Source organism: Rhinopithecus roxellana, chromosome 14, assembly GCF_007565055.1.
Source record: "Rhinopithecus roxellana isolate Shanxi Qingling chromosome 14, ASM756505v1, whole genome shotgun sequence".
In the NCBI taxonomy this organism is placed as follows: Eukaryota; Metazoa; Chordata; class Mammalia; order Primates; family Cercopithecidae; genus Rhinopithecus; species Rhinopithecus roxellana.
Genome location: NC_044562.1, coordinates 82,037,242 through 82,064,933, shown reverse-complemented (window position 1 = coordinate 82,064,933; position 27,692 = coordinate 82,037,242). Strand labels below are relative to the sequence as shown.

Sequence of the window (27,692 nt, the reverse complement as noted above, 5' to 3'; positions counted from 1 at the left end):
GATAGGAAAATATTGTTAGTCAAGTGCCACAGATGTGGAAACTGAAGTTTAGAGAGCTCTAGTGACTTGCCCTTAATCATCATACAGCTATAGCTGAATCAGCATGGAATGGAGTCTTCTGACTTACCAAGAAACTCTGGTTAAGTATTATGCATTAAAACAAACTCCAAAACACTAATAAAGGAATGCTAACCAAGGTCTCAATTTTTGTCTTACCATCTGTGAAACAGGCTTCTGGCTCATCGGAATTCATAGGTTCAGCCTCTGCTTCTTCTCCTTCTCCAGGCAAAGGGTTATCGACTGTGCTGCACTCTGAGGAGCTTGATTGGTTTAATCTCTAGAAAGGAATTCGCCACCCCACCAGGTAGTTCATTTAGAGTTTATTCAAATCTGGTATTTAAGCCTTATGTAATAATCAGACTCATGCAAAGTATTATGAAAAAAAGATTAATAGTATGATGGCCATAAAAATGTATAAACACATATTGAGGTCAAGTAACCTTAAATGTATCTATACTTGATCTTTCTATCTATACCATCCTGTAAAATAATAAACTTTATTATGTTTATTATAGTAACAATTATGTGGCCAAAATTAGATAAGGTAATATATTGATGTTAACTATCACTTTTGGAAAGTATTGGCCACATCTTATTTTTTTTAATTTTTAACATAAATTTATGGACACTGACAATCATTATTTGAGGACAACCTATACCCTATTTGCAATATAATACAAGTGTGAAATCACCAATGCCTGATAACTGAAAGCTCAGATCAAATAGCTGGCAAAAAACTTAATAGTTAAAATTTTTTAAAAAGATGAGTTCAAGATAAAGTCCAAATGTATTTTTTATTATCTCTTGGATTTAAATACATGTAGCAGGATGATATAGATAGAAGTTATTTGATCAAGACCACAAAATCAAATACAGTTTTGAAATCAAAATGCCAATGACCACACCAACACCACCCATTTTGTATATAACATTTTAGTACATAGTAGAAAAGATTAAATAGTATTATTTATAATGTCAAGAAAGTGGCTACTAAAGTAAGCACCACATGCAAACTCTGAAACAAAGACTGAAGAAAATTAAACATGGCAGACTTACACATGGAGTAATGAATTCATTGTCATTATGATCATATAACTGATCATAACACAAATAGGTTTTTCCCACCCAGAGCTTTATGAGTAACCATGATGTTTACACATACACACACACGAATAAATCTTTACAAAAAATACATATAGCAATTGTAGCAAAACTCTGTCAAATTTCCCAAATATTATTTTATAAAGGAGTAAAGCAGCATATCAATGGAAGAATTAATTTTTCATTCTCATTTGCTAAATGACATGTGAATATTGAAAGCTACTAGTTACTACAACACGATTCTCTTATTAAGTTACAACTTTATCTTTTTTAGAGTAGTTCAAGCAAGTGCAAGTGCTAAAAATAATAAAGTACTTATTTCAGATAAATTGATTCTTGATTTATGAATTTGTATTAATATCATAGGCCCAATCCAAAGGTTTGATGTTTAGAGATTGACTTGGAAGCTAGAAGTATTCTCGATGGGTACCACATTAAATTCTCAATGCTATTATTATCACCTAGTATACAACATCATAAAAATGGCATTGATAAAGTATTGTACATAAGGAATGATGTAAGCAGACCAAGTCTTTCTTATAACTGGAATAAAGAATTATGAACAACCTGTTAAGTGAACTCGTCTAGTCTACGTTGGCCTAGAGGCATTATTCCTACCAGGTCCAGGAGTTCAATAACAGTATCAGTTATGAAAGTGTCAGTATGCAATTTCACTCAAAAACAGGTTCTTTAAACAGATCGAATTCAACTAAATTAGTTTAATGAAAAATAAGAAAATAGAAATTAATTATAACTGAATATTCTATAAAACTATAGAATAGGTTTTAAAATAGAAACTATAGAATGAGTTTTAAAGTATATATGACAAGTTTTAAAATATAGATTAATCCAGGAAATGACGTTGGATAAACTTATAATTACTAATATGTATTTTGTGCCAATTGCCACAAAATCCAAAGTACCATATTTAGAAGACTACAGTTTGAATGGCTTCAATTTTTGACCTCTCGGCTGCACGTGAACTATCACCAGGGAACTGAAAGACAGGGCCCTATTATTCTGTGAAGTTAAGACCAAGTCCTTCAATTCTGAAAAAAGAATTATTGGCCTGGGTTTTGAGGTAAGGCAGTGGGAAGAATTGCTGATAGAAAGAATACAAAGCACCCCCCTGCTATTAGACACAATATTAACAATAGGAAATAGTTATAATGGTTTTCTCTGAGCTGGCAACAACTTTTAAATAAAATGATTCTTATTTGCAGAATTCTGACTTAGGCTAAATTCATGAAAGCATCTTCAACATCAGTAATTGGTTCTCTCACTGTTTAAGAGAGCATTAACAAAGATTTATGCCAAATTAGATTATGAGCAAGTAAAAATTCCGGTGATTTCATGTAGTGTATCTTGCCATTGAAACTTTTATTTTCACATGAAGGTTTTATGTTTTTTATGGTCAATTGAATTCAGCTTGGCACAGAATTTTATGTCATAAATTAAAGTTATTCAATATTATTGTTTAATGGGTCAGAAATTATCAAAATATTTAATATTAACTATTATTAATTAATTTGTATTTATAGCCAAATTATTATGGCTAATAGATTCTTAGACATTCAGGGTTTTCTTGGGAACGCATTAAGTATTCAAACAGTAACTATTTCAATACTGTATATAAAATTAAATATTTATATGCATGCTTTAGCAATATAGACAGTTCTAACCAATTCGACCTTTGAAATCTACACTTGCTACAGTATAAGCTTCTTTAGCAAAGTTCTAAGAGAATACCTTTATATAGAAAGGCTGATATATATAATAAAGTTTTTTTCCCTGCGGTGAAATATATTGAATTCTCACAGTAGGCATCACCATATTTAAGTACTATATAAGGAAGATCATATCAATTATTTGTATTATTTTATATGATTATTTTCTATATTACTTTCATTTCTTTAAACTCAATCATCTGTTTAGTTTTCCAAGTAATTTTGGAAATGAAAGAATGACTATACTATATTAGAGAAGTGAAATAAATGCTTTAGTATGAAAAAATTTTCTTTTGCTATTATAAATAGGACCTTCTGTAATTTTCACATGGATTTGATTTCTAATAAAAGGGAAATATCAATTTTTTATCATTGGCAGTCTACTTATAAATAAAATAAATATAAATGTAAGCATAGGATCAAGAAGGTGGACTCATTAGTATTAGGAATCAGAAGTATACCATAATTAGCATTCCTGCCTTTTTTTTTAATAATATGATATTGACTGTAAGTGCCTTCTAAAAGTGTCTTTTTAAAAATATGAAAGTGATATAGTTGACTCAAACATTTTAAATGTAAAATATTTACAGTGCAAAATTAAAGTTCCCTCCACTATCTCCTTGATTCAACCCCCTTGAAGTAATCAGGAGAGAGAGAAAGAGAGAGAGAGGAGAGAGAGAGAAAGAGAGAGAGAGAGAGAGAAATTGGCATATCTTTCCATATTTTTCAGTGTGCATCCATACAACACTATAGCTGCGAAACAATCCTTATCTTGATTGTAAACTTATGTAGCTATTTAAGATGCTCCTTTCAATTACTGAAAATATGTTCAAATTAAAAGCTTTATTATTCTTCATGGTTTTCCCTTTGATTGCCTTGAAGATGTGTTTTCTACTATACTGCTTGAGTAGAAATTATGTTAAATATATGTATCATATTAGAACATGTCCTAAGTTGTTCACTTATAAATTTATCACTGGCATTTCCTAAGATAAACATTAACAATGTAAGCCTATTTCATGCTATCATGGATGGTGGTTAATGCTATTTAGTTACTTATCGTTCCAAGAGGTGTGAAGTAGGAATGTCTAATGACTTGATAATCTAACGCTCAAAAGAAGAAGCTATCAGACATATACTGCACAAAACACAGAACTCAACAAAAACCTTACTCAAAGAGAATGATGGATGCTGAAAAGAACCCAAAAGTGTTACATTTAAAGTACATACTATAAACTGTTTGCTTCACACAACAAAAAAAGATATTCTTTAAGGAGCAGAGCCTAGAATGGTTATTTCACCTGAGCCTTAAAATACTCACAAAAGACAGTAAGAAAGTTGAGAGAAGCAAATCAAAAGGAGAAGGGTATAAAAAGAGAAGAAAAATTATGGCAGACATTCATGGTAAACTAAGCGCCATTATCTGTTAATAAGAAAGATGTTTTAAAATTAGTTTCAAGTTACTGTTACCCATCTTTTAATTTAACTGCATAGTTTTACTGTCAATATCTATAATTGTGTTCTTGAATCATTAAGGAGTAAAATAGTAAAGTTCAATTAAAGGATCAAAGGACCCTTTGAGAAGAATTCCACACATAGTTACTATGTGGCATAAGAGTCCGATATTTTCCAATTTCTCATTATGTTACAGGATAACTAGCTGTTTAAATACTCTCTTCTGGTGTAGAACCAAAATAACCTTTCTTCTCTCTTGCAATTGTTCAGGGCCTTTATTTTTTTCCTTCTGGAGAAGTGTGAACATTATCCTCTGACAGGGTTTTTAAAATTGGAGGTCATTAATATTATTGACATTGCTATTTGTGCTTTTCATCTTGAGTGTAATGATATTTCTTAACATGATTTAGATTTCTGGGCCCCTCGAGGCCTCTGCAATATTGTTTTTGATAAGAAATTTCTCAAGATTCTTTTTAAAAGGTAATGCCTCAAGTTAAAAAATTACTGAAGCTCAGGAATTTCAAGAAAAAAATGGAAATAATTTAAAAATACTCCAGATACTGTTGATCAGTGGAAAACTCAACTGTATTTTCTTCTGTTAGATCTAAGTTTTAACGTTACTTCCACTAATTTAGCAGAAAACTGTCAGTTTATTAACTACTTGCAATAAATTCTGGGCTCACATTCTAATTATGGACAACTAAAACTTTAGCTCTTTTTTTTAAAAAAAGGCAATAAAATAAATTTTTTTTCCTTTTCTATTTGTCTTTGTCTATTGCTAGCAGAGAAATATTGTGTAGGCTCTGGGAGGAACAGCTACTCATTCAGCATGAAACACACAGTTCCATCACAAGGTCAACATGCTATATAGTATTCTGTTGGTGAAATAATGAGGTCAAATCTCAGCCACCACCAGAGAAATTCAAAACAAAACCAATGATTTCGTGGAGAGCTCTTCTTTTTCTCAGAATCTTCTACCTAGGGCACTTTCTATCCAATAAAATGAAAACTTACATGACTAAATGATAAGATATGAATATTTTAAAAATCATACAAAAGCAACAACACTTGGCCATATAAGAAGGCTGGACTGGCTACAGATTTCTCAGCCAGGTCCTATAGTATCATCTTGAAGTATTTTTCTAATGAAAAGAACAGAAGCATTTACTAGTAAGAGCTAGGAGTGTAAAGTGGCCATTGATATTCAAGGGTTGTCTCTGTGCTCTGTCACAGAACTTGTCAGGCCTCTGAGCCCAAGCCAAGCCATCGCACCCCCTGTGACTTGCACATATAGGCCCAGATGGCCTGAAGTAACTGAAGAATCCCAAAAGAAGTGAAAATGTCCTGCCCCGCCTTAACTGATGACATTCCACCACAAAAGAAGTGCAAATGGCTGGTCCTTGTCTTAAGCAATGACATTATCTTGTGAAATTCCTTTTCCTGGCTCATCCTGGCTCAAAAAGCTCCGCCACTGAGCACCTTGTGACCCCTACTCCTGCCCGCCAGAGAACAACCCCGCTTTGACGTAATTTTCCTTTACCTACCCAAATCCTGTAAAATGGCCCCACCCTTATGCACCTTCACTGACTCTTTTCGGACTCAGCCCGCCTGCACCCAGGTGAAATAAACAGCCATGTTGCTCACACAAAGCCTATTTGGTGGTCTCTTCACACGGACGGGCATGACAGAACTGCTATACTGTTTGCAGAGAAAGCAGCTGGAACATAGTGGGTCAAGTCAGAGTATCTTAAAATCTTTAGAAGCAAATATTTAGACAATTTTACTATTCATGCCAGCTTTAAAAAATGCAACATGTAGGTAAAGAAGGATTGGAACCTTAGCAAACACAAAGGCAAAGTGTAGATACTCAGACTCAAGCTTTGTAAATATTACCTATAATTTTAAAACAAGCAAGAATGACAAACACAAACTAAGCTACCTAGATATCTGAATCATTTCTGTTAACCACTAATGCTACCCACAATGAAGGAGGGCAAGGAAAAGTGAATTTTAATGAGCTGAATAATTACTAGTTTTTTAAACATGTGGATTTCTAATATTGAAAATATAATGTAAATAGAAATTTTACATGAATAAAGTAACTCTATCCCTTATGTAAGCAACTTTTGCTAAAGTGCCATATTTCAAGTCATTCTTAACTGAATATTCAGTTTTTTCTTTTTTTTTTTTGAGACGGAGTCTCGCTCTGCCGCCCAGGCTGGAGTGCAGTGGCCGGATCTCAGCTCACTGCAAGCTCCGCCTTCCGGGTTCCCGCCATTCTCCTGCCTCAGCCTCCCGAGTAGCTGGGACTACAGGCGCCCGCCAGGTCGCCCGGCTAGTTTTTTGTATTTTTAGTAGAGACGGGGTTTCACCATGTTAGCCAGGATGGTCTCGATCTCCTGACCTTGTGATCCGCCCGTCTCGGCCTCCCAAAGTGCTGGGATTACAGGCTTGAGCCACCGCGCCCGGCCCAGTTTTTTCTTGATTAAGAGGATGACCATTTATCAACATGTGCCTCATCTTTTCTAATAGTTGGTAAAAAAGTAATAATAATTTATGAATTCAAAACATATATATGCATATGTTTATACATCTATGCATGTATATATATTTCTAGAAATAGTTTTCTCAAAAATTGTATGTTTTATCTATACTTATATAGATAATATTGGATGTATATGCATCCTTATTTAGGCTCTTGTTGAAGAAAATTCACCATATTCTGGAATAAAATAGTTTTCTATGAGAATATTGTCTCTAAATCCCCACCAAATTTGAAATAGAAAAATATATCTTTCACTTAGGCCACCTTTAAGATTATCTTTGAATAAACTGGAACACAAAAATAACTAATTTTTCGTTTGAAACTGCAATGACATACCCTAGGGTGTGTCAATTTCAGGATAAAGTTTTGCTTTCATCGTTGCACAATAGATAACAATAATACAAACATCTCAACAATGACAGAGAAATTCAAAATATGAACTAGATCATAAAAAATAGTCAAAATTCTTATTGACAGAGATTCCTTCCCCCATCCTAGTACTATTAAAGTTCATTCAACAAGTTATGCTAAAATTAAAATATACCTTAGTATGTATTTTTAATGCATTTTAGAAATATTCAATAAGGCAATACATATTAATCTGTATCTAATTTCAGTAAAAGTCTTCTATGTGTTATTGATAGATAGGTTTAGTGTTCACTTCATAATGTGCTCTATCTAAACCTCTTAGTTTCTAGAGGCCGCTCTGATTAGATATATAATCAGAAACTTATTCTCATCAATGAGTAATATTACTTCTGGAATAAAATTAAACATTTTGAACACTTATCACTTATTCATTCATAGGCAAGGCCTATCAACTTTTAACTGATGCATTTTATATAGGAGGAAATAAAATCAAATTAATTACTGAGTTGATTTAAAAAAATACAGTCCCATAACTAACAGTGCTTAAAACCATTTCAAAATGTATTCAAAGTTTATACTAGAAGCAGGGTGCTTTGGCTCTGACCCCAACTTTCTAGATGTGTACTAAGAAAGCATGAGTCTCAATTTACTTATCCATAAATATACAGCTAGAACTACAATGATCCTTTCCTGCTCTGAGATTTCATATTTATGCCAGGGATTTTTAGAGTTTTGATCTACTTAATTTAAATATGACAATTTAATGTGATATACATCTCTATATTTTTATGTAGATTTAATCAGGAAGGGAAGTTGATAGAGGTTTTCAAATTAAATGTTGCTTAAATGGCTACTGTTACATTCTGCATTTTACTTTTATAATCAATTCAATAAAAATCTACAGATCATGCACTTGAAATCACTTAAGCACATGACGGTTACATCAAAGAAGTCATCAAGAGAATCACAAAAAAAATAATAGAATTGTCCTGGTGACGTGCTGTGATGTCGCTTTATCTATAGAGAAACTGTGTATGTTTCTACTTTCTTGCAATGGGTCAGGCAGAAAGATTTTGTAGCTGAACAGCATGCAAGACATTGAAAAAATATCGTATGTATGATTTTTTTAGGTAACCTGTGTAAAAGTGGTGGCATATGTCTCTGCCTGGTTAAAAGCACAGAGCTGCATCCTTGATTGATCCAGTTTGATTTTACCCCTGTGAGAAGTAAGAAGGTTAGGTACTGAATTTTAGAAATGCAGCATGATGAAAGAGTTTAGTCAACTGTGTTTTAAAATGTTTAAAGTCATATACCTATAAGTAGAAATTAGTTACATATTTGAAAGTACATGCTATATACTCAACGTTAAGCAATATATTGGAATCACAATACTAAGATTAAATGTCATTCAACAGAGACTTTAAAACAATCAATTAAACAGTTACATAATTCTATTATTTAGGAATTGAATTTACTATAATGTGCTAATGCAATGTTTTGCATTCTATTTTTCCTTAAATGCAAGCAACATTTAAATATAAGTGATTCTCAGTATAGGGGGTGAAGTGGGAGTAAGAGTATGCAGCTTTAAAAAGCATATTCTAAAATTAGCATGTCTTGATTGACTTTTATTTTTAATTAATTAATTTTGACATTTTAAACAGCATTGCAAAAAAGTGCAGTTTCCAAATTTATCCAAATATAAAGAACAAGACACATTGATTTGAATATGTCAGACAAATATTTCATTGTTTTTAGGCACGTAAACAAATGAAGATGGAAATATTTTTCAAATTCTTTGGAAACAACCTGAAAAAAAGAAATGGTCTAAGTGCAATTCTACAGAAGAGTGCTTTTTAAAAAATCTATGCATAAAAAATACAATCAAATGCCAGTTTTACCCAACAGCATAACTGTCACTAATCCCTAAATCTTTCAAAGTCAAATGCATTTTAAAAAGATTATTACATTTTCTAAAATGTAGTAATAAGCAGAACATAAATCTAAATTAAGGAAAAAACTTTGATTAAAAAATCTAACGAGAGAAAGTCTTGATAACAATGTAATTAAAACCACCACATAGTAAAAGGACATTAAATATTTAACTTTGAGAACTGCAAATATTGAAACAACTTTTTATCAAGTCAATAAAATGACTACATTTCATAATAATAAGCATATTTTAGTCTCTCCAAAGATAATGACTTTGTAAACTGAACACTGAATAGGTGAATGGGTGGATAGACGAATGAATGAGTGAATCAGGTGAACAACATGAATGCTTGTTCCTCTGCCTGAGATTTCCTTCTGTACCACATCTGCCCAGTGAAATTCTCTCCATACTGTAAGGTCTGGCTTAAGTGCCACCTCCTTTCATGTGAAGTCAGCCTGATATAGCCCCTTACTCAATGCATCCTCAATGGACTAGTTTAGTGTCCTGTTATGGATTGTGCTTTGCTTTGTTCTGTGTTATAATTTTTTGTGTATTTATCTAAGGTGCAAGCTATTAGACTGTAAACTTTTGTTGCCAATGATCAATCACCCTTTACCTTTGAAGTACATGAACTTTTTAGTGTGGTTTTTGGGGGACTCAATATTTATAGGGGGCCCAAAATATTTCATGAGTGTAATTTAGGAGAGAAAAACTCTATGCCTATTACAATTCTGGGCAGATAGTCATAGAAAATTTTAATGTGTTCCCTACTATGCATAAATACAAAAAATAAATAAAGTATCTGTGTTCAGCAACATATTTATGTAATTAAGAAATAAGACTATACAGGTAGAATAAAGTTTATATTTTACTTATGTCTTTATACTATGTTGAGCCACGTGAAATTTCTACTTTTTGCGTATTAAAAATGGTTGGATATTTAGTTTTTTATTATTTAACTTAATATATTCTTATTTTCATATATACTAATTCAGTAAATAAAAATTAACTTTTGTTTCTTGGTAATTTTATACAATATGTTTCAAAGTATAACATTACAGTTGATGCATATTATTCCAAACTATGCCTAGTAACTAAATCTCTTAAAATAGAAAATTACCATCCTTCAATTCTTTTGACATTTTCATAAAGGAATAATAATAATTAGTAGCAGTAATAATATTGGAGAAGCATTTCTGACCTTGTTAATGTCTTCCAATGTATATTACTAAGATAATCCAGATTTTATTCAGGACAGCAATATGCCTGGATAAAAGTCCTGCCTCAGCCAGGCTTCCTTGTTGTTAGGGGTGGTCATGTCACACTGTTCTTGCCAATAAGACATAAGCCAAAGTTGGATAAGGATCTCTGGGAAAGTTTTGCTTTTCCTCAGGCAAGTGGGATAGTCATGACTTCTGCTTCTGTCTATTTCTTTCTCTTTCCTACCTGAGTATTGGATATAAAGCTGTAGGTGGAACAGTCACCCCTAATTATAGGCATTAAGATAGAAGAAAAAACACAGATGAAGACTGGCAGAAGGGAGAAGAGATGGAGCCTAGGACATGGAGGCCACGTGGACTGCTGATCTGTGGATGTTTTAAAATATGAAAATAGAATGCTCTATCCACTTATGCTGATGTAGTTAAGTCTCTGTTGCATGCAGTTAAACAGAGTCCTGACTCCGAAATAGCCAAAAATACCATAATACAAAAAAAATAGGGATTACCCATGTACCCTTAAGTAAAATAGATTTATTCAAATAATTAAGATCTTAACATGTGTACCTTGGTGTGGCAGTAAGTGTATTCCCTAGACCTTAATATAGCTTTAATGTGGAAGATAATATAATAATAAATCAATTCTACTTAATACATTGTCCTGAGAGAACACAAAGTTTCAAAGAGGGCAAAGCGATGTGTACAAAAAATTATGCCAAATCGATTTAATACTTTTGTGTAATAACATAATATGTCATGACAAAGGAGATGCTTTAAAGGCAGTGATCTGGACTTTAGTGATATTTCTGAGTCACTTGCCAATTTCATCAACAAGCCAGGGAGAGCTGGATAAGTCTTATAGCACTAAGAACCTAATAGTTACCTCAGCAAGGCTTTCACCAGAAAAGAATGAATATATCAGGCAGAAGCCACAAGAACTTGAGTTTGGTCAAGACGAGTTTGTCATATTTATCAATAATTTGCATGAAAAAATAGAGACACATTAATATATATGCAAATAAATATACAGATACACATGAAATACTATAATATATAAAATATGCATTTAATATTGAATAAATGGAAAGGAAAGGGTTATGTAGTCTTGAGAAATAAATATATTCTAGAAGTAAAATCAGTTTTACTTTTTAATAAAGAAGAGAGTAAGATAGTTTTGAAGAAACAAATTTAAACACTTAAAATATAAAAATCACACATTATTACCAAGGTAAACTATAACCTAATTGGTCAGCATTAAGGTGGATTAGAAGCACAATATCAGAATCCCAATGAATCATCAAATGTACAATACCATTACAACAGAAAATTTTGTCCTGAATTACACCATTGCAGAGGTATAGCAGAAAACAATTGTATTCCTACTCATTCTCCTGCCTTTCTATGGCATGTAATATAACGATTAAAGCTTGGGGCTTAAATTTAAAAACACCCCCAGACACATCTGTGACTAAATGAATCTTTTCTTAATCTTTTAGAATCTCAGTCATCTGCAAATATAGATGAATTATATTTACTTCCTAAGGAGGTCACAAAAAGGAAAATTATATAATGTGTGTAAAGGGGCTACTGTATACATTTTATCCATGTGTGTAGTGTGTGTGTGTGTGTGTAGTGTGTGTGTGTGTGTGCTTTCTTCTTTTGCACCCACCTCTCAAATGTGTTTGATCCACTGTTCTCAGCTTCTGTCTATGGCTCTGTCGTGCGGTAGATGCTGTAAGGCACTGTGCACATCCTGCTTTCCAGTGAGCTGCTCATTCACCCAGCTGCCAAAAGTGTTGGCTGCTGAAGGCTCACATCCGAATCCCTCTTTGGGCATTATCATGGTAGAAGGGAGGTGCTTCCCCCAAGGTTATGCCCCTCTCCCCTGGAAGGGTAAAGGGAAAGCCTGCATCCAAGTCATGGTGTGGAGAAGAAAGGCCTGACCCTCTTGCTTTGTTTTGGGACTACTCCAAAGGGTCGTCCCGGCATCAGGGATGCCAATAGAATCAGCCGAAATCTCTGTTGCAATTGTAACAGTTCAACTTCCCTCTCTGCCCAATAATTTTGCATCCCTCACTTTTTACAGATGTTAGGTATCGTTCCTGAAAACAGCTCTCAGTAAATCTTAGACAAACAGATTTCTCTCTCAGGATTGGTTTCCCAGGGAACTGACTCCCTACACAATCCTGTGATAAATAAAAGTTAACATACAAAATTCCAACCTATCTACAACTTTTGATTTTTCTTCTTTCCTTAAGATTTATGTTTCCATATACCTCCTGTTCAGGTTCACTGCCTGTACTGCAAGTAGCTCAAATTTATGATGTCACCAAAGTAAACTCTGAATATCCCCTATCTCCTCAATTTTCTCCTTCATCAGTGTATCCCTAATTGCAACAATAACCATCCAGTCCCTGTAATCCCAGCACTTTGGGAGGCGGAGGCGGGCAGATCACGAGGTCAGGAGATTGAGACCATCCTGGCTAACACAGTGAAACCCCGTCTCTACTAAAAATACAAAAAATTAGCTGGGCGTGGTAGTGGGCGCCTGTAGTCCCAGCTACTTGGGAGGCTGAGGCAGGAGAACGGCCTGAACCCGGGAGGCGGAGCTTGCAGTGAGCCGAGATCGCACCACTGCACTCCAGCCTGGGCGACTGAGCGAGACTCTGTCTCAAAAAAAAAAAAAAACAAAAAAACAAAAAAACCATCCAGTCTTCTAAGTCAAAATTCTTTGTTATGGGTTGAATTGTAATCCTCCAAAAGTTATGTTGAAGTCCTAACCCTGGCATGTTTGAATGTGATCTTACTTGGAAATACGGTCTTTGCAGACACAATTAAGATGAGGGCATTAGTGTGGGTCCAAATCCAATGTAACTGGGGTCCTTATAAGAAGAAAAGACAGAGACACACAGGGAGAAAACTATGTGGGTACCGGGCCAGAGATTGGGATGATGCAGCTGCAAGCTGCAAGGATTGCCAACAACCTCCAAAGTTAGAAAGCAGCAAGGGAGGATAGTCACTAGAGCCTTTAGAGAAATCATGGCCTTGCTCAGACCTTGATTTCAGACTTCCAGCCTCCAGAACTGTCAAAAGAATAAATTGCTATTGTTGAAAGCCACCGAGTTTGTGCTAATTTGTTACATCACTAAGAAACTAATACATCCTGGGGGGCGGAGCAAGATGGCCGAATAGGAACAGCTCCAGTCTCCAACTCCCAGCGCCAGCGACACAGAAGACCGGTGATTTCTGCATTTTCAACTGAGGTACTGGGGACATCTCACTAGCGAGTGCCGGACAATCGGTGCTGGTCAGCTGCTGCAGCCTGACCAGCGAGAGCTGAAGCAGGGCGAGGCATCGCCTCACCTGAGAAGTGCAAGGGGGAAGGGAATCCCTTTTCCTAGCCAGGGGAACTGAGACACACAACACCTGGAAAATCGGGTAACTCCCACCCCAATACTGCGCTTTAAGCAACGGGCACACCAGAAGAATATATCCCTCACCTGGCCGGGAGGGTCCCACGCCCACGGAGCCTCCCTCATTGTTAACACAGCAGTCTGCTGCCATCTAACCGCAAGGCAGCAGCGAGGCTGGGGGAGGGGCGCCCGCCATTGCTGAGGCTTAAGTAGGTAAACAAAGCCGCTGGGAAGCTCGAACTGGGTGGAGCTCACAGCAGCTCAAGGAAACCTGCCTGTCTCTATAGACTCCACCTCTGGGGGCAGGGCTCAGCTAAAAAACAACAGGGGAAACAGCAGAGGCCTGAGCAGACGCGAAGGACTCTGTCTGACAGCATTGAAGAGAGCAGTGGATCTCCCAACAGGGAGGTTGAGATCTGAGAACGGACAGACTGCCTGCTCAAGTGGGTCACTGACCCCTGAGTAGCCTAACTGGGAGACATCCCCCACTAGGGGCAGTCTGACACCCCACACCTCACAGGGTGGAGTACACCCCTGAGAGGAAGCTTCCAAAGTAAGAATCAGACAGGTACACTCGCTGTTCAGCAATATTCTATCTTCTGCAACCTCTGCTGCTGATACCCAGGCAAACAGGGTCTGGAGTGGACCTCAAGCAATCTCCAACAGACCTATAGCTGAGGGTCCTGACTGTCAGAAGGAAAACTATCAAACAGGAAGGACACCTATACCAAATCCCCATCAGTACGTCACCATCATCAAAGACCAGAGACAGATAAAACCACAAAGATGGGGAAAAAGCAGGGCAGAAAAGCTGGAAATTCAAAAAATAAGAGTGCATCTCCCCCTGCAAAGGAGCGCAGCCCATCGCCAGCAACGGATCGAAGCTGGTCAGAGAATGACTTTGACGAGATGAGAGAAGAAGGCTTCAGTCTATCAAACTTCTCAGAGCTAAAGGAGGAATTACGTACCCAGTGCAAAGAAACTAAAAATCTTGAAAAAAGAGTGGAAGAATTGACAGCTAGACTAATTAATGCAGAGAAGGTCATAAACGAAATGACAGAGATGAAAACCATGACACGAGAAATACGTGACAAATGCACAAGCTTCAGTAACCGACTCGATCAACTGGAAGAAAGAGTATCAGCGATTGAGGATCAAATGAATGAAATGAAGCAAGAAGAGAAACCAAAAGAAAAAAGAAGAAAAAGAAATGAACAAAGCCTGCAAGAAGTATGGGATTATGTAAAAAGACCAAATCTACGTCTGATTGGGGTGCCTGAAAGTGAAGGGGAAAATGGAACCAAGTTGGAAAACACTCTTCAGGATATCATCCAGGAGAACTTCCCCAACCTAGTAGGGCAGGCCAACATTCAAATTCAGGAAATATAGAGAACACCACAAATATATTCCTTGAGAAGAGCAACTCCAAGACACATAATTGCCAGATTCACCAAAGTTGAAATGAAGGAAAAAATCTTAAGGGCAGCCAGAGAGAAAGGTCGGGTTACCCACAAAGGGAAGCCCAACAGACTAACAGCAGATCTCTCGGCAGAAACTCTACAAGCCAGAAGAGAGTGGGGGCCAATATTCAACGTTCTTAAAGAAAAGAATTTTAAACCCAGAATTTCATATCCAGCCAAACTAAGTTTCATCAGTGAAGGAGAAATAAAATCCTTTACAGATAAGCAAATGCTTAGAGATTTTGTCACCACCAGGCCTGCCTTACAAGAGACCCTGAAGGAAGCCCTAAACATGGAAAGGAACAACCGGTAGTAGCCATTGCAAAAACATGCCAAAATGTAAAGACCATAGAGGCTAGGAAGAAACTGCATCAACTAACGAGCAAAATAACCAGTTACTATCATAATGGCAGGATCAAGTTCACACATAACAATAATAACCTTAAATGTAAATGGACTAAATGCTCCAATTAAAAGACACAGACTGGCAAACTGGATAAAGAGTCGAGACACATCAGTCTGCTGTATTCAGGAGACCCATCTCACATGCAGAGACATACATAGGCTCAAAATAAAGGGATGGAGGAAGATCTACCAAGCAAATGGAGAACAAAAAGAAGCAGGGGTTGCAATCCTAGTCTCTGATAAAACAGACTTTAAACCATCAAAAATCAAAAGGACAAAGAAGGCCATTACATAATGGTAAAGGGATCAATTCAACAGGAAGAGCTAACTATCCTAAATATATATGCACCCAATACAGGAGCACCCAGATTCATAAAGCAAGTCCTTAGAGACTTACAAAGAGACTTAGACTCCTATACAATAATAATGGGAGACTTCAACACTCCGCTGTCAACATTAGACAGATCAATGAGACAGAAAGTTAACAAGGATATCCAGGAATTGAACTCATCTCTGCACCAAGCGGACCTAATAGACATCTATAGAACTCTCCACCCCAAATCAACAGAATATACATTCTTCTCAGCACCACATCGCACTTATTCCAAAATTGACCACATAATTGGAAGTAAAGCACTCCTCAGCAAATGTAAAAGAACAGAAATTATAACAAACTGTCTCTCAGACCACAGTGCAATCAAACTAGAACTCAGGACTAAGAAACTCACTCAAAACCGCTCAACTACATGGAAACTGAACAACCTGCTCCTGAATGACTACTGGGTACATAATGAAATGAAGGCAGAAATAAAGATGTTCTTTGAAACCAATGAGAACAAAGATACAACATACCAGAATCTCTGGGACACATTTAAAGCAGTGTGTAGAGGGAAATTTATAGCACTAAATGCCCACAAGAGAAAGCTGGAAAGATCTAAAATTGACACTCTAACATTACAATTAAAAGAACTAGAGAGGCAAGAGCAAACACATTCAAAAGCTAGCAGAAGGCAAGAAATAACTAAGATCAGAGCAGAACTGAAGGAGATAGAGACACAAAAAACCCTCCAAAAAAATCAATGAATCCAGGAGTTGGTTTTTTGAAAAGATCAACAAAATTGACAGACCGCTAGCAAGACTAATAAAGAAGAAAAGAGAGAGGAATCAAATAGATGCAATAAAAAATGATAAAGGGGATATCACCACCGACCCCACAGAAATACAAACTACCATCAGAGAATACTATAAACACCTCTACGCAAATCAACTAGAAAATCTAGAAGAAATGGATAATTTCCTGGACACTTACACTCTTCCAAGACTAAACCAGGAAGAAGTTGAATCCCTGAATAGACCAATAGCAGGCTCTGAAATTGAGGCAACAATTAATAGCCTACCCACCAAAAAACGTCCAGGACCAGATGGATTCACAGCTGAATTCTACCAGAGGTACAAGGAGGAGCTGGTACCATTCCTTCTGAAACTATTCCAATCAATAGAAAAAGAGGGAATCCTCCCTAACTCATTTTATGAGGCCAACATCATCCTGATACCAAAGCCTGGCAGAGACACAACAAAAAAAAGAGAATTTTAGACCAATATCCCTGATGAACATCGATGCAAAAATCCTCAATAAAATACTGGCAAACCGGATTCAGGAGCACATCAAAAAGCTTATCCACCATGATCAAGTGGGCTTCATCCCTGGGATGCAAGGCTGGTTCAACATTCGCAAATCAATAAACATAACCCAGCATATAAACAGAACCAAAGACAAGAACCACATGATTATCTCAATAGATGCAGAAAAGGCTTTTGACAAAATTCAACAGCCCTTCATGCTAAAAACGCTCAATAAATTCGGTATTGATGGAACGTACCTCAAAATAATAAGAGCTATTTATGACAAACCCACAGCTAATATCATACTGAATGGGCAAAAACTGGAAAAATTCCCTTTGAAAACTGGTACAAGACAGGGATGCCCTCTCTCACCACTCCTATTCAACATAGTGTTGGAAGTTCTGGCTAGGGCTATCAGGCAAGAGAAAGAAATCAAGTGTATTCAGTTAGGAAAAGAAGAAGTCAAATTGTCCCTGTTTGCAGATGACATGATTGTATATTTAGAAAACCCCATCGTCTCAGCCCAAAATCTCCTTAAGCTGATAAGCAACTTCAGCAAAGTCTCAGGATACAAAATTAATGTGCAACAATCACAAGCATTCTTATACACCAGTAACAGACAAGCAGAGAGCCAATACAGGAATGAACTTCCATTCACAATTGCTTCAAAGAGAATAAAATACCTAGGAATCCAACTTACAAGGGATGTAAAGGACCTCTTCAAGGAGAACTACAAACCACTGCTCAGTGAAATCAAAGAGGACACAAACAAATGGAAGAACATACCATGCTCATGGATAGGAAGAATCAATATCGTGAAAATGGCCATACTGCCCAAGGTTATTTATAGATTCAATGCCATCCCCATCAAGCTACCAATGAGTTTCTTCACAGAATTGGAAAAAACTGCTTTAAAGTTCATATGGAACCAAAAAAGAGCCCGCATTGCCAAGACAATCCTAAGTCAAAAGGACAAAGCTGGAGGCGTCACGCTACCTGACTTCAAACTATACTACAAGGCTACAGTAACCAAAACAGCATGGTACTGGTACCAAAACAGAGATATAGACCAATGGAACAGAACAGAGTCCTCGGAAATAATACCACACATCTACAGCCATCTGATCTTTGACAAACCTGAGAGAAACAAGAAATGGGGAAAGGATTCCCTATTTAATAAATGGTGCTGGGAAAATTGGCTAGCCATAAGTAGAAAGCTGAAACTGGATCCTTTCCTTACCCCTTATACGAAGATTAATTCAAGATGGATTAGAGACTTAAATGTTAGACCTAATACCATAAAAACCCTAGAAGAAAACCTAGGTAGTGCCATTCAGGACATAGGCATGGGCAAGGACTTCATGTCTAAAACACCAAAAGCAACGGCAGCAAAAGCCAAAATTGACAAATGGGATCTAATTAAACTAAAGAGCTTTTGCACAGCAAAAGAAACTACCATCAGAGTGAACAGGCAACCTACAGAATGGGAGAAAATTTTTGCAATCTACTCATCTGACAAAGGGCTAATATTCAGAATCTACAAAGAACTCAAACAAATATACAAGAAAAAAAAAACCCCATCAAAAAGTGGGCAAAGGATATGAACAGACATTTCTCAAAAGAAGACATTCATACAGCCAACAGACACATGAAAAAATGCTCATCATCACTGGCCATCAGAGAAATGCAAATCAAAACCACAATGAGATACCATCTCACACCAGTTAGAATGGCAATCATTAAAAAATCAGGAAACAACAGTTGTTGGAGAGGATGTGGAGAAATAGGAACACTTTTACACTGTTGGTGGGATTGTAAACTAGTTCAACCATTATGGAAAACAGTATGGCAATTCCTCAAGGATCTAGAACTAGATGTACCATATGACCCAGCCATCCCACTACTGGGTATATACCCAAAGGATTATAAATTATTCTACAAAGACACATGCACGTGTATGTTTATTGCAGCACTATTCACAATAGCAAAGACTTGGAATCAACCCAAATGTCCATCTGTGACAGACTGGATTAAGAAAATGTGGCACATATACGCCATGGAATACTATGCAGCCATAAAAAAGGATGAGTTTGCGTCCTTTGTAGGGACATGGATGCAGCTGGAAACCATCATTCTTAGCAAACTATCACAAGAAGAGAAAACCAAACACCGCATGTTCTCACTCATAGGTGGGAACTGAACAATGAGATCACTTGGACTCGGGAAGGGGAACATCACACACCAGGGCCTATCATGGGGAGGGGGAAGGGGGGAGGGATTGCCTTGGGGAGTTATATATGATATAAATGATGAATTGATGGGTGCTGATAAGTTGATGGGTGCAGCACACCAACACGGCACAAATATACATATGTAACAAACCTGCACGTTATACACATGTGCATAGAACTTAAAGTATAATAAAAAAATGAAAAAAAAAAAGAAACTAATATATCCTTAGATCAGCTCACAGTCATATATCTAGACCCTGAGCCCTTATATTTTCTTTCAAGTTAATCCAGATATTAAATTATTGCAGTTGTGTGAGAACATGATCTTTTTTTCCCTCAGCAGTTCTTAGCACAGTGCTTACAGCATAGTAAGGTGCAATAGATATTTATTGATGAATGGATGCATTTCATGCTTCCTTTAAGGTTTATAATGAGAAGCACTTCACTGCCAACGGTTAAAAAAAAACAAAAAAACAAAAACCTGTGTAGTGTGTTGTTAATGTTTGGAGCATGTTTGGAGGGCTTCATTACACTTCAAGAGAAGACTGACTCTGAGAAGAGCCATCAGTTCAGTGCCTGCATTCTTATAAACAGTGCAAAGAGTATTATTCTCATGGGTACCTTTGAGATAACAGCATGTCTTTCTTGATTCTGACACTGAATCTTCAGATAAGTGCTATTGTTCTATTTCCATTTGTTTACTCAGAACTGTTTGAGATACTTGACTAAACCATTTGTTTGAACTCATCTCTTTGGTTACTTTCTGATAAGATGTTTTACTGTAAAATATTTTTATTTGATTCTGGAGTGTATTTTTAACTATCTATCCGGGTGAGGAAATCTGCCAACCTGAAAACTTATACTAGGATAGCATTGAAAATTCTGCATAAACTATATTGAGAAACCAGGATGCTAAGTCATAAAAGAGAGGGTTTTTGGGTAGGGAGAGGAGAGGGAGAGATGTCAAAGGTTAGTGATGTTATTTCCCCTTACTCAAAATGCAGGTTCTTAAACAACCAAAAGGGGAAATATATCCATAGCCCCTGAATAAAGAAAGTAGTATCTCAGAAACCTGAATCCAAGTAAGCTAGGGATTAGGCTACCATCATTTATTTTAAAAATTATTTTTGACACATAATAATTGTACATATTTATGGGGTATATGTGATAATTTGATACATGTATACATTATGTAACTATCAAGTAGGGTAACCAGCAGATCCGTAGCTTTGAACATCTATCATTTCTTTGTGAGGAGATCATTTACAAACTTCTAGCTATTTTGAAATATACAATACATTATGGTTAACTCTAGTCATCCAACTATTCCATAGAACACCAGAACTTATTCTATCTCACTGCAGCTTTGTACCTATTGACCAATCTTTCTCCATACCTCGCTCCTCCAAGCCTCCCATCCTCAGATAACCACTATTCTATACTATCTACTTCTATGACAACTCTTTAGATTCCACATATGTGTGAGATATTAGACTTTCTGTGCCTGGCTGATTTCACTTAACATAATATCCTCCAGGTTCATTCACGTTGCCACAAATAACAGGATTTCATTATTTCTTATGGCTGAATGGTGTTCAATTTTTCTTATGTACTACATTTTCTTTATGCATTTATCTCTTTATGATCATTTAGGTTAATATGATAACTTGGCTATTGTGAACAGTACAGCAATAAACATATAGGAGTGCAGTATTCTATGCTTACTCTCTCTCTTCAATATACTGATTTCATCTTGTTATTTACCTAGTATTGGGACTGCTGGATCATATGAAAATTCTATTTTTAATTTTTTTAAGAACCCCCATATTACTTTCCATAATGGTGGTACTAATTTACACTCTCACAATCAATGTGTAAGGATTCCCTTTTCTCCATATCCTTTTAATACTTTCATCTTTTGATTTTTTGATGGTAGCCATTCTAACTAGTGTGAGGAGATACCTCAATATAGGTTTGATTTGCATGTCCCTGATGCTTAGTGATGTTGCGCATATTTTAATATGTCTGTTGGCATTTCTATGTCTTCTTTTGAGAAATATCTATTCAAGTCTTTTGTCCATTTTTGAATTATTTGTTTTTTGTTGTTGTCGTCGAGTTGTTTGAGTTCCTTATATGTTTTAGATCTTAACCCATTATCAGATGCATAGTTTACAAATATATTTTCCCATGCTGTAGGTTGTCTCTTCACTCTATTGATTATTTGCCTTGCTGAGCAGAAGCTTTTTAATATAATCCAGTTTGTCTATATTTACTTTTATTGCCTGTGCTTTTGAGGTTTTATCCAAAAAAAAAATCCTTGCCTAGACCAACATCATGAAACTTTCCCCGTTTTTTTTTTTTTTTTTTTTTTTTTCTTAATAGTCATGTAATTTTGGGTCTTACGTTTTAGTTAGTCTATTTTGAGTTGACTTGTATAAAAATTTAGAGATAAAGGTCTAATTTCATTCTTTTGCAGGTGGCTATTCAGTTTTCCCAGAACCATTTACTAAAGAGACTGTCCTTTCCCTATTATATGTACTTGGAAACTTTGTCAAAACTCAGTTAATTGTATATGTGTAGATTTATTTCTGGGCTCTCTATTCTTATGTATTGCTCTATGTGTCTGTTTTATGTCAGTATCATTTCGTTTGGTTACTATAGCTTTATAGTGTGTTTTGAAGTCAGTTAGGGTGATGCCACCAGCTTTGTTCTTTTTGTTCCAGGTTACTTGGGCTATTTAGGGACTTTTGTGGTTCCATACAAATGTTAGGACTGTTTTTGTTTTATTTCTGTAAAGAATGTCATTGGTATTTTGATAGGGATTGCATTAAATCTATAGATTGCATTGGGTAATATGGACATTTTAACAATATTAATTATTCTAATCCATGAACATGGAATATCTTTCCCTTTTTGTGTCCTCTTCAATTTCTCTCACCAATATTTTATAGTTTTCATTGTAAATATATTTCATCTCCTTGTTTAAATTTATTTCTAGGTATTTTATTTTTTGTAGCTATTGTAAATGAGATTGCTTTCTTGATTTATTTTCAGATTATTTGTTGTTAACATATAGAAATAATATTGATTTTTGCATGTTGATTTTGTGTCTTCAAACATTACTGAATTCATTTATGAAATACATTTTTTTTTTCACGGGGTCATTAGAGTTCTCTATATCTAAGATCGGATTATATAAAAACAGAGAGAATTTGACTTCCTTCTTTCCAATTTAAATGTCCTTTATTTCTTTCTCTTGTCTGATTGCTCTAGCTAGAACTTCATTACTATAAAATAGCATAAAAATTAAATAAAAGTAGTAAAAGTGAGTATCCTTGTCTTCTTTCAGATCGTGAAAAGAAAGCTTTCAGCTCTTCCCTGGTTAGTATGTTATCTGTGGGTTTGTTACATATAGCCTTCATCACATTAAGGTATGTTTCTTCTATACCTAATTTGTTGATAATTTTTATCAAACATAGGATACTAAATTTTATAAAATGCTTTTTCTCTGTCTATTGAGATGACCACATGCTTTTTACATTTCATTCTGTTGCTATAATGTAGAAAGTTTATTGTTCTGCAAATGTTGAAACATCTTTGCATCCCTGGGACGATTTCCGGTTGAGCATGGTGAATAGTCTTTTTGATAGGCTGTTGGATTTGAGTTGCTAGTATATTTTGCTGGGGCATTTTGCATCTGTGTTCATCAGGGATAGTGGCCTCCAGTTTTCTTTGTTTGTGTGTATCCTTGTCTGGTTCTGGTATTGGGGTAATACTGGCCTTGTAGAATGAGTTTAGAAGACTTTCTTTCCTTTTGATTTTTTGGAATAATTTGAGAAGAATTAATATTAGCTCTTCTTTAAATGTTTGGTAGAACTCATCAGTGAAGCAATGTAGTCCTGGACTTTTCTTTGCTAGGAGAGTTTTAATTACTGATTCAATCTTGTTACTCATTATTGGTCTGTTCGAGTTTTCCACTTCTTCATGATACAATCTTGGCAAGTTGTATGTATTGAGTAATTTATCAATTTCCATTAGGTTTTCCAATTTGTTTGTGTATCCTTGTTCATAGTAGTCTCTAATGATCAGTAGCTGCTGCAAACGTTGTTAATGATTCTGAAGTTGCATCCAAATTTAGGCAAAGACAATTCAAAGGATATGATCCAGAACAGGCATTTGTAATAAAGTCCCCAAGTATGTCTTTCACACACTAAAATTCTGAAGCACTGATCTTCATCATGCTATCTCTTTTAAATTCAATCTGTAGCCAACAGCTACTTACACTGTATATGTAAGCACTCAATTCCATACTTATAATAATTGTAGATTGAGCAGTTACTTTTCAGTAAGCATTTTCTAATTGTTTATGAGAATCATGTAATTTTTATTACAATCTATTTTACACATAAGTAAACTGAAAAAAAGTTTTTTGTAAATTGCTCAAGGTCATATCAAAAGCTAAGATTTGAAACAAATATTCTATCTTAAAAAGTGGCATTCTTTTTTTTATTATTATACTTTAAGTTCTAGGGTACATGTGCACAACGTGCAGGTTTGTTACATATGTATACATGTGCCATGTTGGTGTGCTGCACCCATTAACTCCTCATTTACATTAGGTATATCTCCTAATGCTATCCCTCCCCCCTCCCCCCTCCCCACAGTAGGCTCCGGTGTGTGATGTTCCCCTTCCTGTGTCCAAGTGATCTCATTGTTCAATTCCCACTTATGAGTGAGAATATGTGGTGTTTGGTTTTCTGTTCTTGTGATAGTTTGCTGAGAATGATGGTTTCCAGCTGCATCCATGTCCCTATAAAGGACACAAACTCATCCTTTTTTATGACTGCATAGTATTCCATGGTGTATATGTGCCACATTTTCTTAATCCAGTCTGTCACTGATGGACATTTGGGTTGATTCCAAATCTTTGCTATTGTGAATAGTGCTGCAATAAACATATGTGTGCATGTGTCTTTATAGCAGCATGATTTATAATCCTTTTGGTATATACCCAGTAATGGGATGGCTGGGTCAAATGGTATTTCTAGTTCTAGATCCTTGAGGAATCGCCACACTGTTTTCCACAATGGTTGAACTAGTTTACAGTCCCAAAACAGTGTAAAAGTGTTCCTATTTCTCCACATCCTCTCCAGCACTTGTTGTTTCCTGACTTTTTAATGATTGCCATTCTAACTGGTGTAAGATGTTATCTCATTGTGGTTTTGATTTGCGTTTCTCTGATGGCAAGTGATGATGAGCATTTTTTTATGTGTCTATTGGCTGTATGAATGTCTTCTTTTGAGAAGTGTGTGTTCATATTCTTTGCCCACTTTTTGATGGGGTTGTTTGTTTTTTTTCTTGTAAATTAAAAGTGGTATTCTGAATCATATCCCAAGGTAGTGGCTAAGACTTAATGACATAGATACATAAATTAGGAGTTACTTTCTACTGGGTAATCAAATTTGCCTTTTTGGCTCATCCAGGCTCATCACAAACACAACCATCACTATTTCAAAGGCATCTCAAATATGAAAAAAACAGAAGTTGCAAAGGAGGGAATTCATAATTCAAGACTCTAGGAACTCAAGTGGGAGATGAAGATTATGAAAATTAGAGCATGAAAAGTTAGTATAGGAGGATTAGAAACATTTTAGACAAATAAAGAAAATGTGCACTATTTTAGTGATCCACATGGGAAAACAAAACAAAACAAAACAAAAATGACAAAATTTAAACTGGTAATATTTTAATCTGAAGAGGCTGGAAAGAAAGACCTTAGACATAAGGTTTTTATAGTTGGCCACAGCTTAATATCTTATCTAACAAATTTCCTTTAGATCTTGAACCTTCATTATTTCTCAATTATTATATCTTCAGGTAGATTTGTCTATACTTAAGATGACATACCTTGAGATATGTCATGGAAAATTTTTTATGAAGAAGGGTAAACTTTCAAAGTTCATAATTAGAAGTCAGTAGCACTAAGAACCTGAGTTCTTAGGTAATAATATTGATGCAGAAATCGATGATAACAAAATTTTTTTTAATGGCTTGCTAATTCAAACACTATGCTAAATGACTTAAAAATACTAGCTTGTGTAGCCGTTACTACAACCTCTAAGGTAGCCACAAACCCCTGTATATTTGATTGTGCATACCATAGAAATGTAATAGAATAAGAATGTACACTCTTATCTCATAGATATGACCATTATGTAATGAGAAAAAATAGTGAAAATCAAGAATATTAGAATATTAACATCAAATGGTTTTTAGACAACTCAGTTTATAGGAGACTAGATTTCATACTCTTTAGGAAGGGCTCATGGAATAAGTGGCAGAGTAATTTTATGGATGGTTAAAATAATCTATTTCAGTTACAAAAGACAAATAAAATTACTAATTATAAAAGATAGCTGACCATTATGACAACACACCTTCATCTGCATACCACAGATATATGAATTCTATAGCTGCATGGCTTTATACCCCAGGGGAGACAAATGTAACATTAAGTTCAATAGGAGTGTTTGTTTTGTCTTTCAAATGGAGAAAGAGAGGTAGAAATTCCATTGAGCTGTAAATCACAAGACTGGGACTCTTGACATGGCTCTACCTTTGTAACTGTACAACTGTATAACTCTGGATTTATAACTGTACAACTCTAGCTTTATAACTGTGAATAAAATCACTTCCTTTTAATGAGCCTGCTTTTTCAGTTAGAAAATGAAGTGCTAAATGGAAAGTTCTATAAGGTTCCCTTAAAAATGTTACAACTCAACATACTAAGAATAAGAATTTTGTCAGCAGCTAAGGAGATCCATGAAAGGTCACCCATTGGCTTTAAATGAAAGAAAAATGAACAGGTAAGAAATAATTCCTCATAAATGTTAAGAAATAATTTCAGAAGTATTTGGTTGACTTTGCCCAGCTCCTGAAGGGCTTTAACACCTAGAATCCAAGTTTTACTCTGAGAGCAAGTGTCTGCCAGGTGATTGGAGTTTATAATTTTAATCTTCTTTAAATGGGTGACTGAGTTAGTTAGAAAAAAATGGGTGACTGTGTTAGTTTTCCTTTCCATATGATACTAAACCTAGATGCCTGCTCCTTAAAAGGCATATGTGGAATCTGGTTTTCTAACTTTAAGCTGAAAAGAATACACTTTTAAAATTTTGGGAGTATTACTTCTTCCATGTAAAAGATTTTTAAATATGCAAATAAAATACAGCTGGCCCTCTGTATCCCTGGGTCCCACATCTGTAGAGTCAACAAACTACAGATGGAAAGTAATTGGAAAAAATAAATATAAAAACACAACTTTATTGTACAAATAAAAAATACAGTAAAACAAATATTTACATTGTTAGTGATTTAGTTTTACATTATAAGTAATCTGAAGATAATTTAAAGTGTACATATGAGAGGATGTGTGTAGGTTATATAGTAAACATTGTGCCATTTTATATAAAGGACTTGAACATCTGCAGATTTTAGTCTCTGTGGGGATCCTTGGAACCACTCCCCCGTAGATATCAAGGGATGACTATCTTTTATTCCTTACTTTACCATCTTGGAAAAAATGTCCTTGGCTACATAGAAACATATATCGTGATTTATTGATTTAATAGTTTATTCACTCAACTAAATATAGAGTATTTTATTTTATTTTGTTTTAATTTAATTTAATCATATATATATATATTTCGAGACAGAGTCTCACTCTGTAGTCCAAGCTGGAGTACAGTGGCATGATCTTGGCTCACTGCAAGCTCCACCTCCGGGGCTCAAGTGATTCTCATGCCTCAGCCTCCTGAGCATTTTACATATATATATATAGTGTGTGTGTGTATATATATAGTGTGTGTGTGTATATATACATATAAAATGATTATTCCATATAATCTTTTTTCAAAGTCCACTATAAATTCATGGAGGGTGGAGTCTTAGTAAGTTAAGGAGAGAGAAGATATTTGGTAACTATTTGTCAAATACTTCCTAACATGAGCTAGAGAAAGCAAAAGATTATTATTATTATTATTATTTTTTTTTTTTTTTTTTTTTTTTTTTTTGAGACGGAGTCTTGCTCTGCCGCCCAGGCTGGAGTGCAGTGGCCGGCTCTCAGCTCCCTGCAAGCTCCGCCTCCCGGGTTCACG

General features: G+C 35.5%; 1 protein-coding gene across 3 annotated transcripts in view; it reads right to left on the bottom strand.

Moving 5' to 3' along the window:
• Positions 1–27,692, bottom strand: part of SCN9A (sodium voltage-gated channel alpha subunit 9) — a 207,614-nt gene that overhangs the window by 54,642 nt on the left and 125,280 nt on the right. For all 3 annotated transcript variants that reach the window (XM_010365299.2, XM_010365298.2, XM_030917073.1), the window contains one exon: positions 217–337. In XM_010365299.2, the coding sequence (XP_010363601.2) occupies positions 217–337 (121 nt within the window). The remainder of the gene's footprint in view (positions 1–216; positions 338–27,692) is intronic.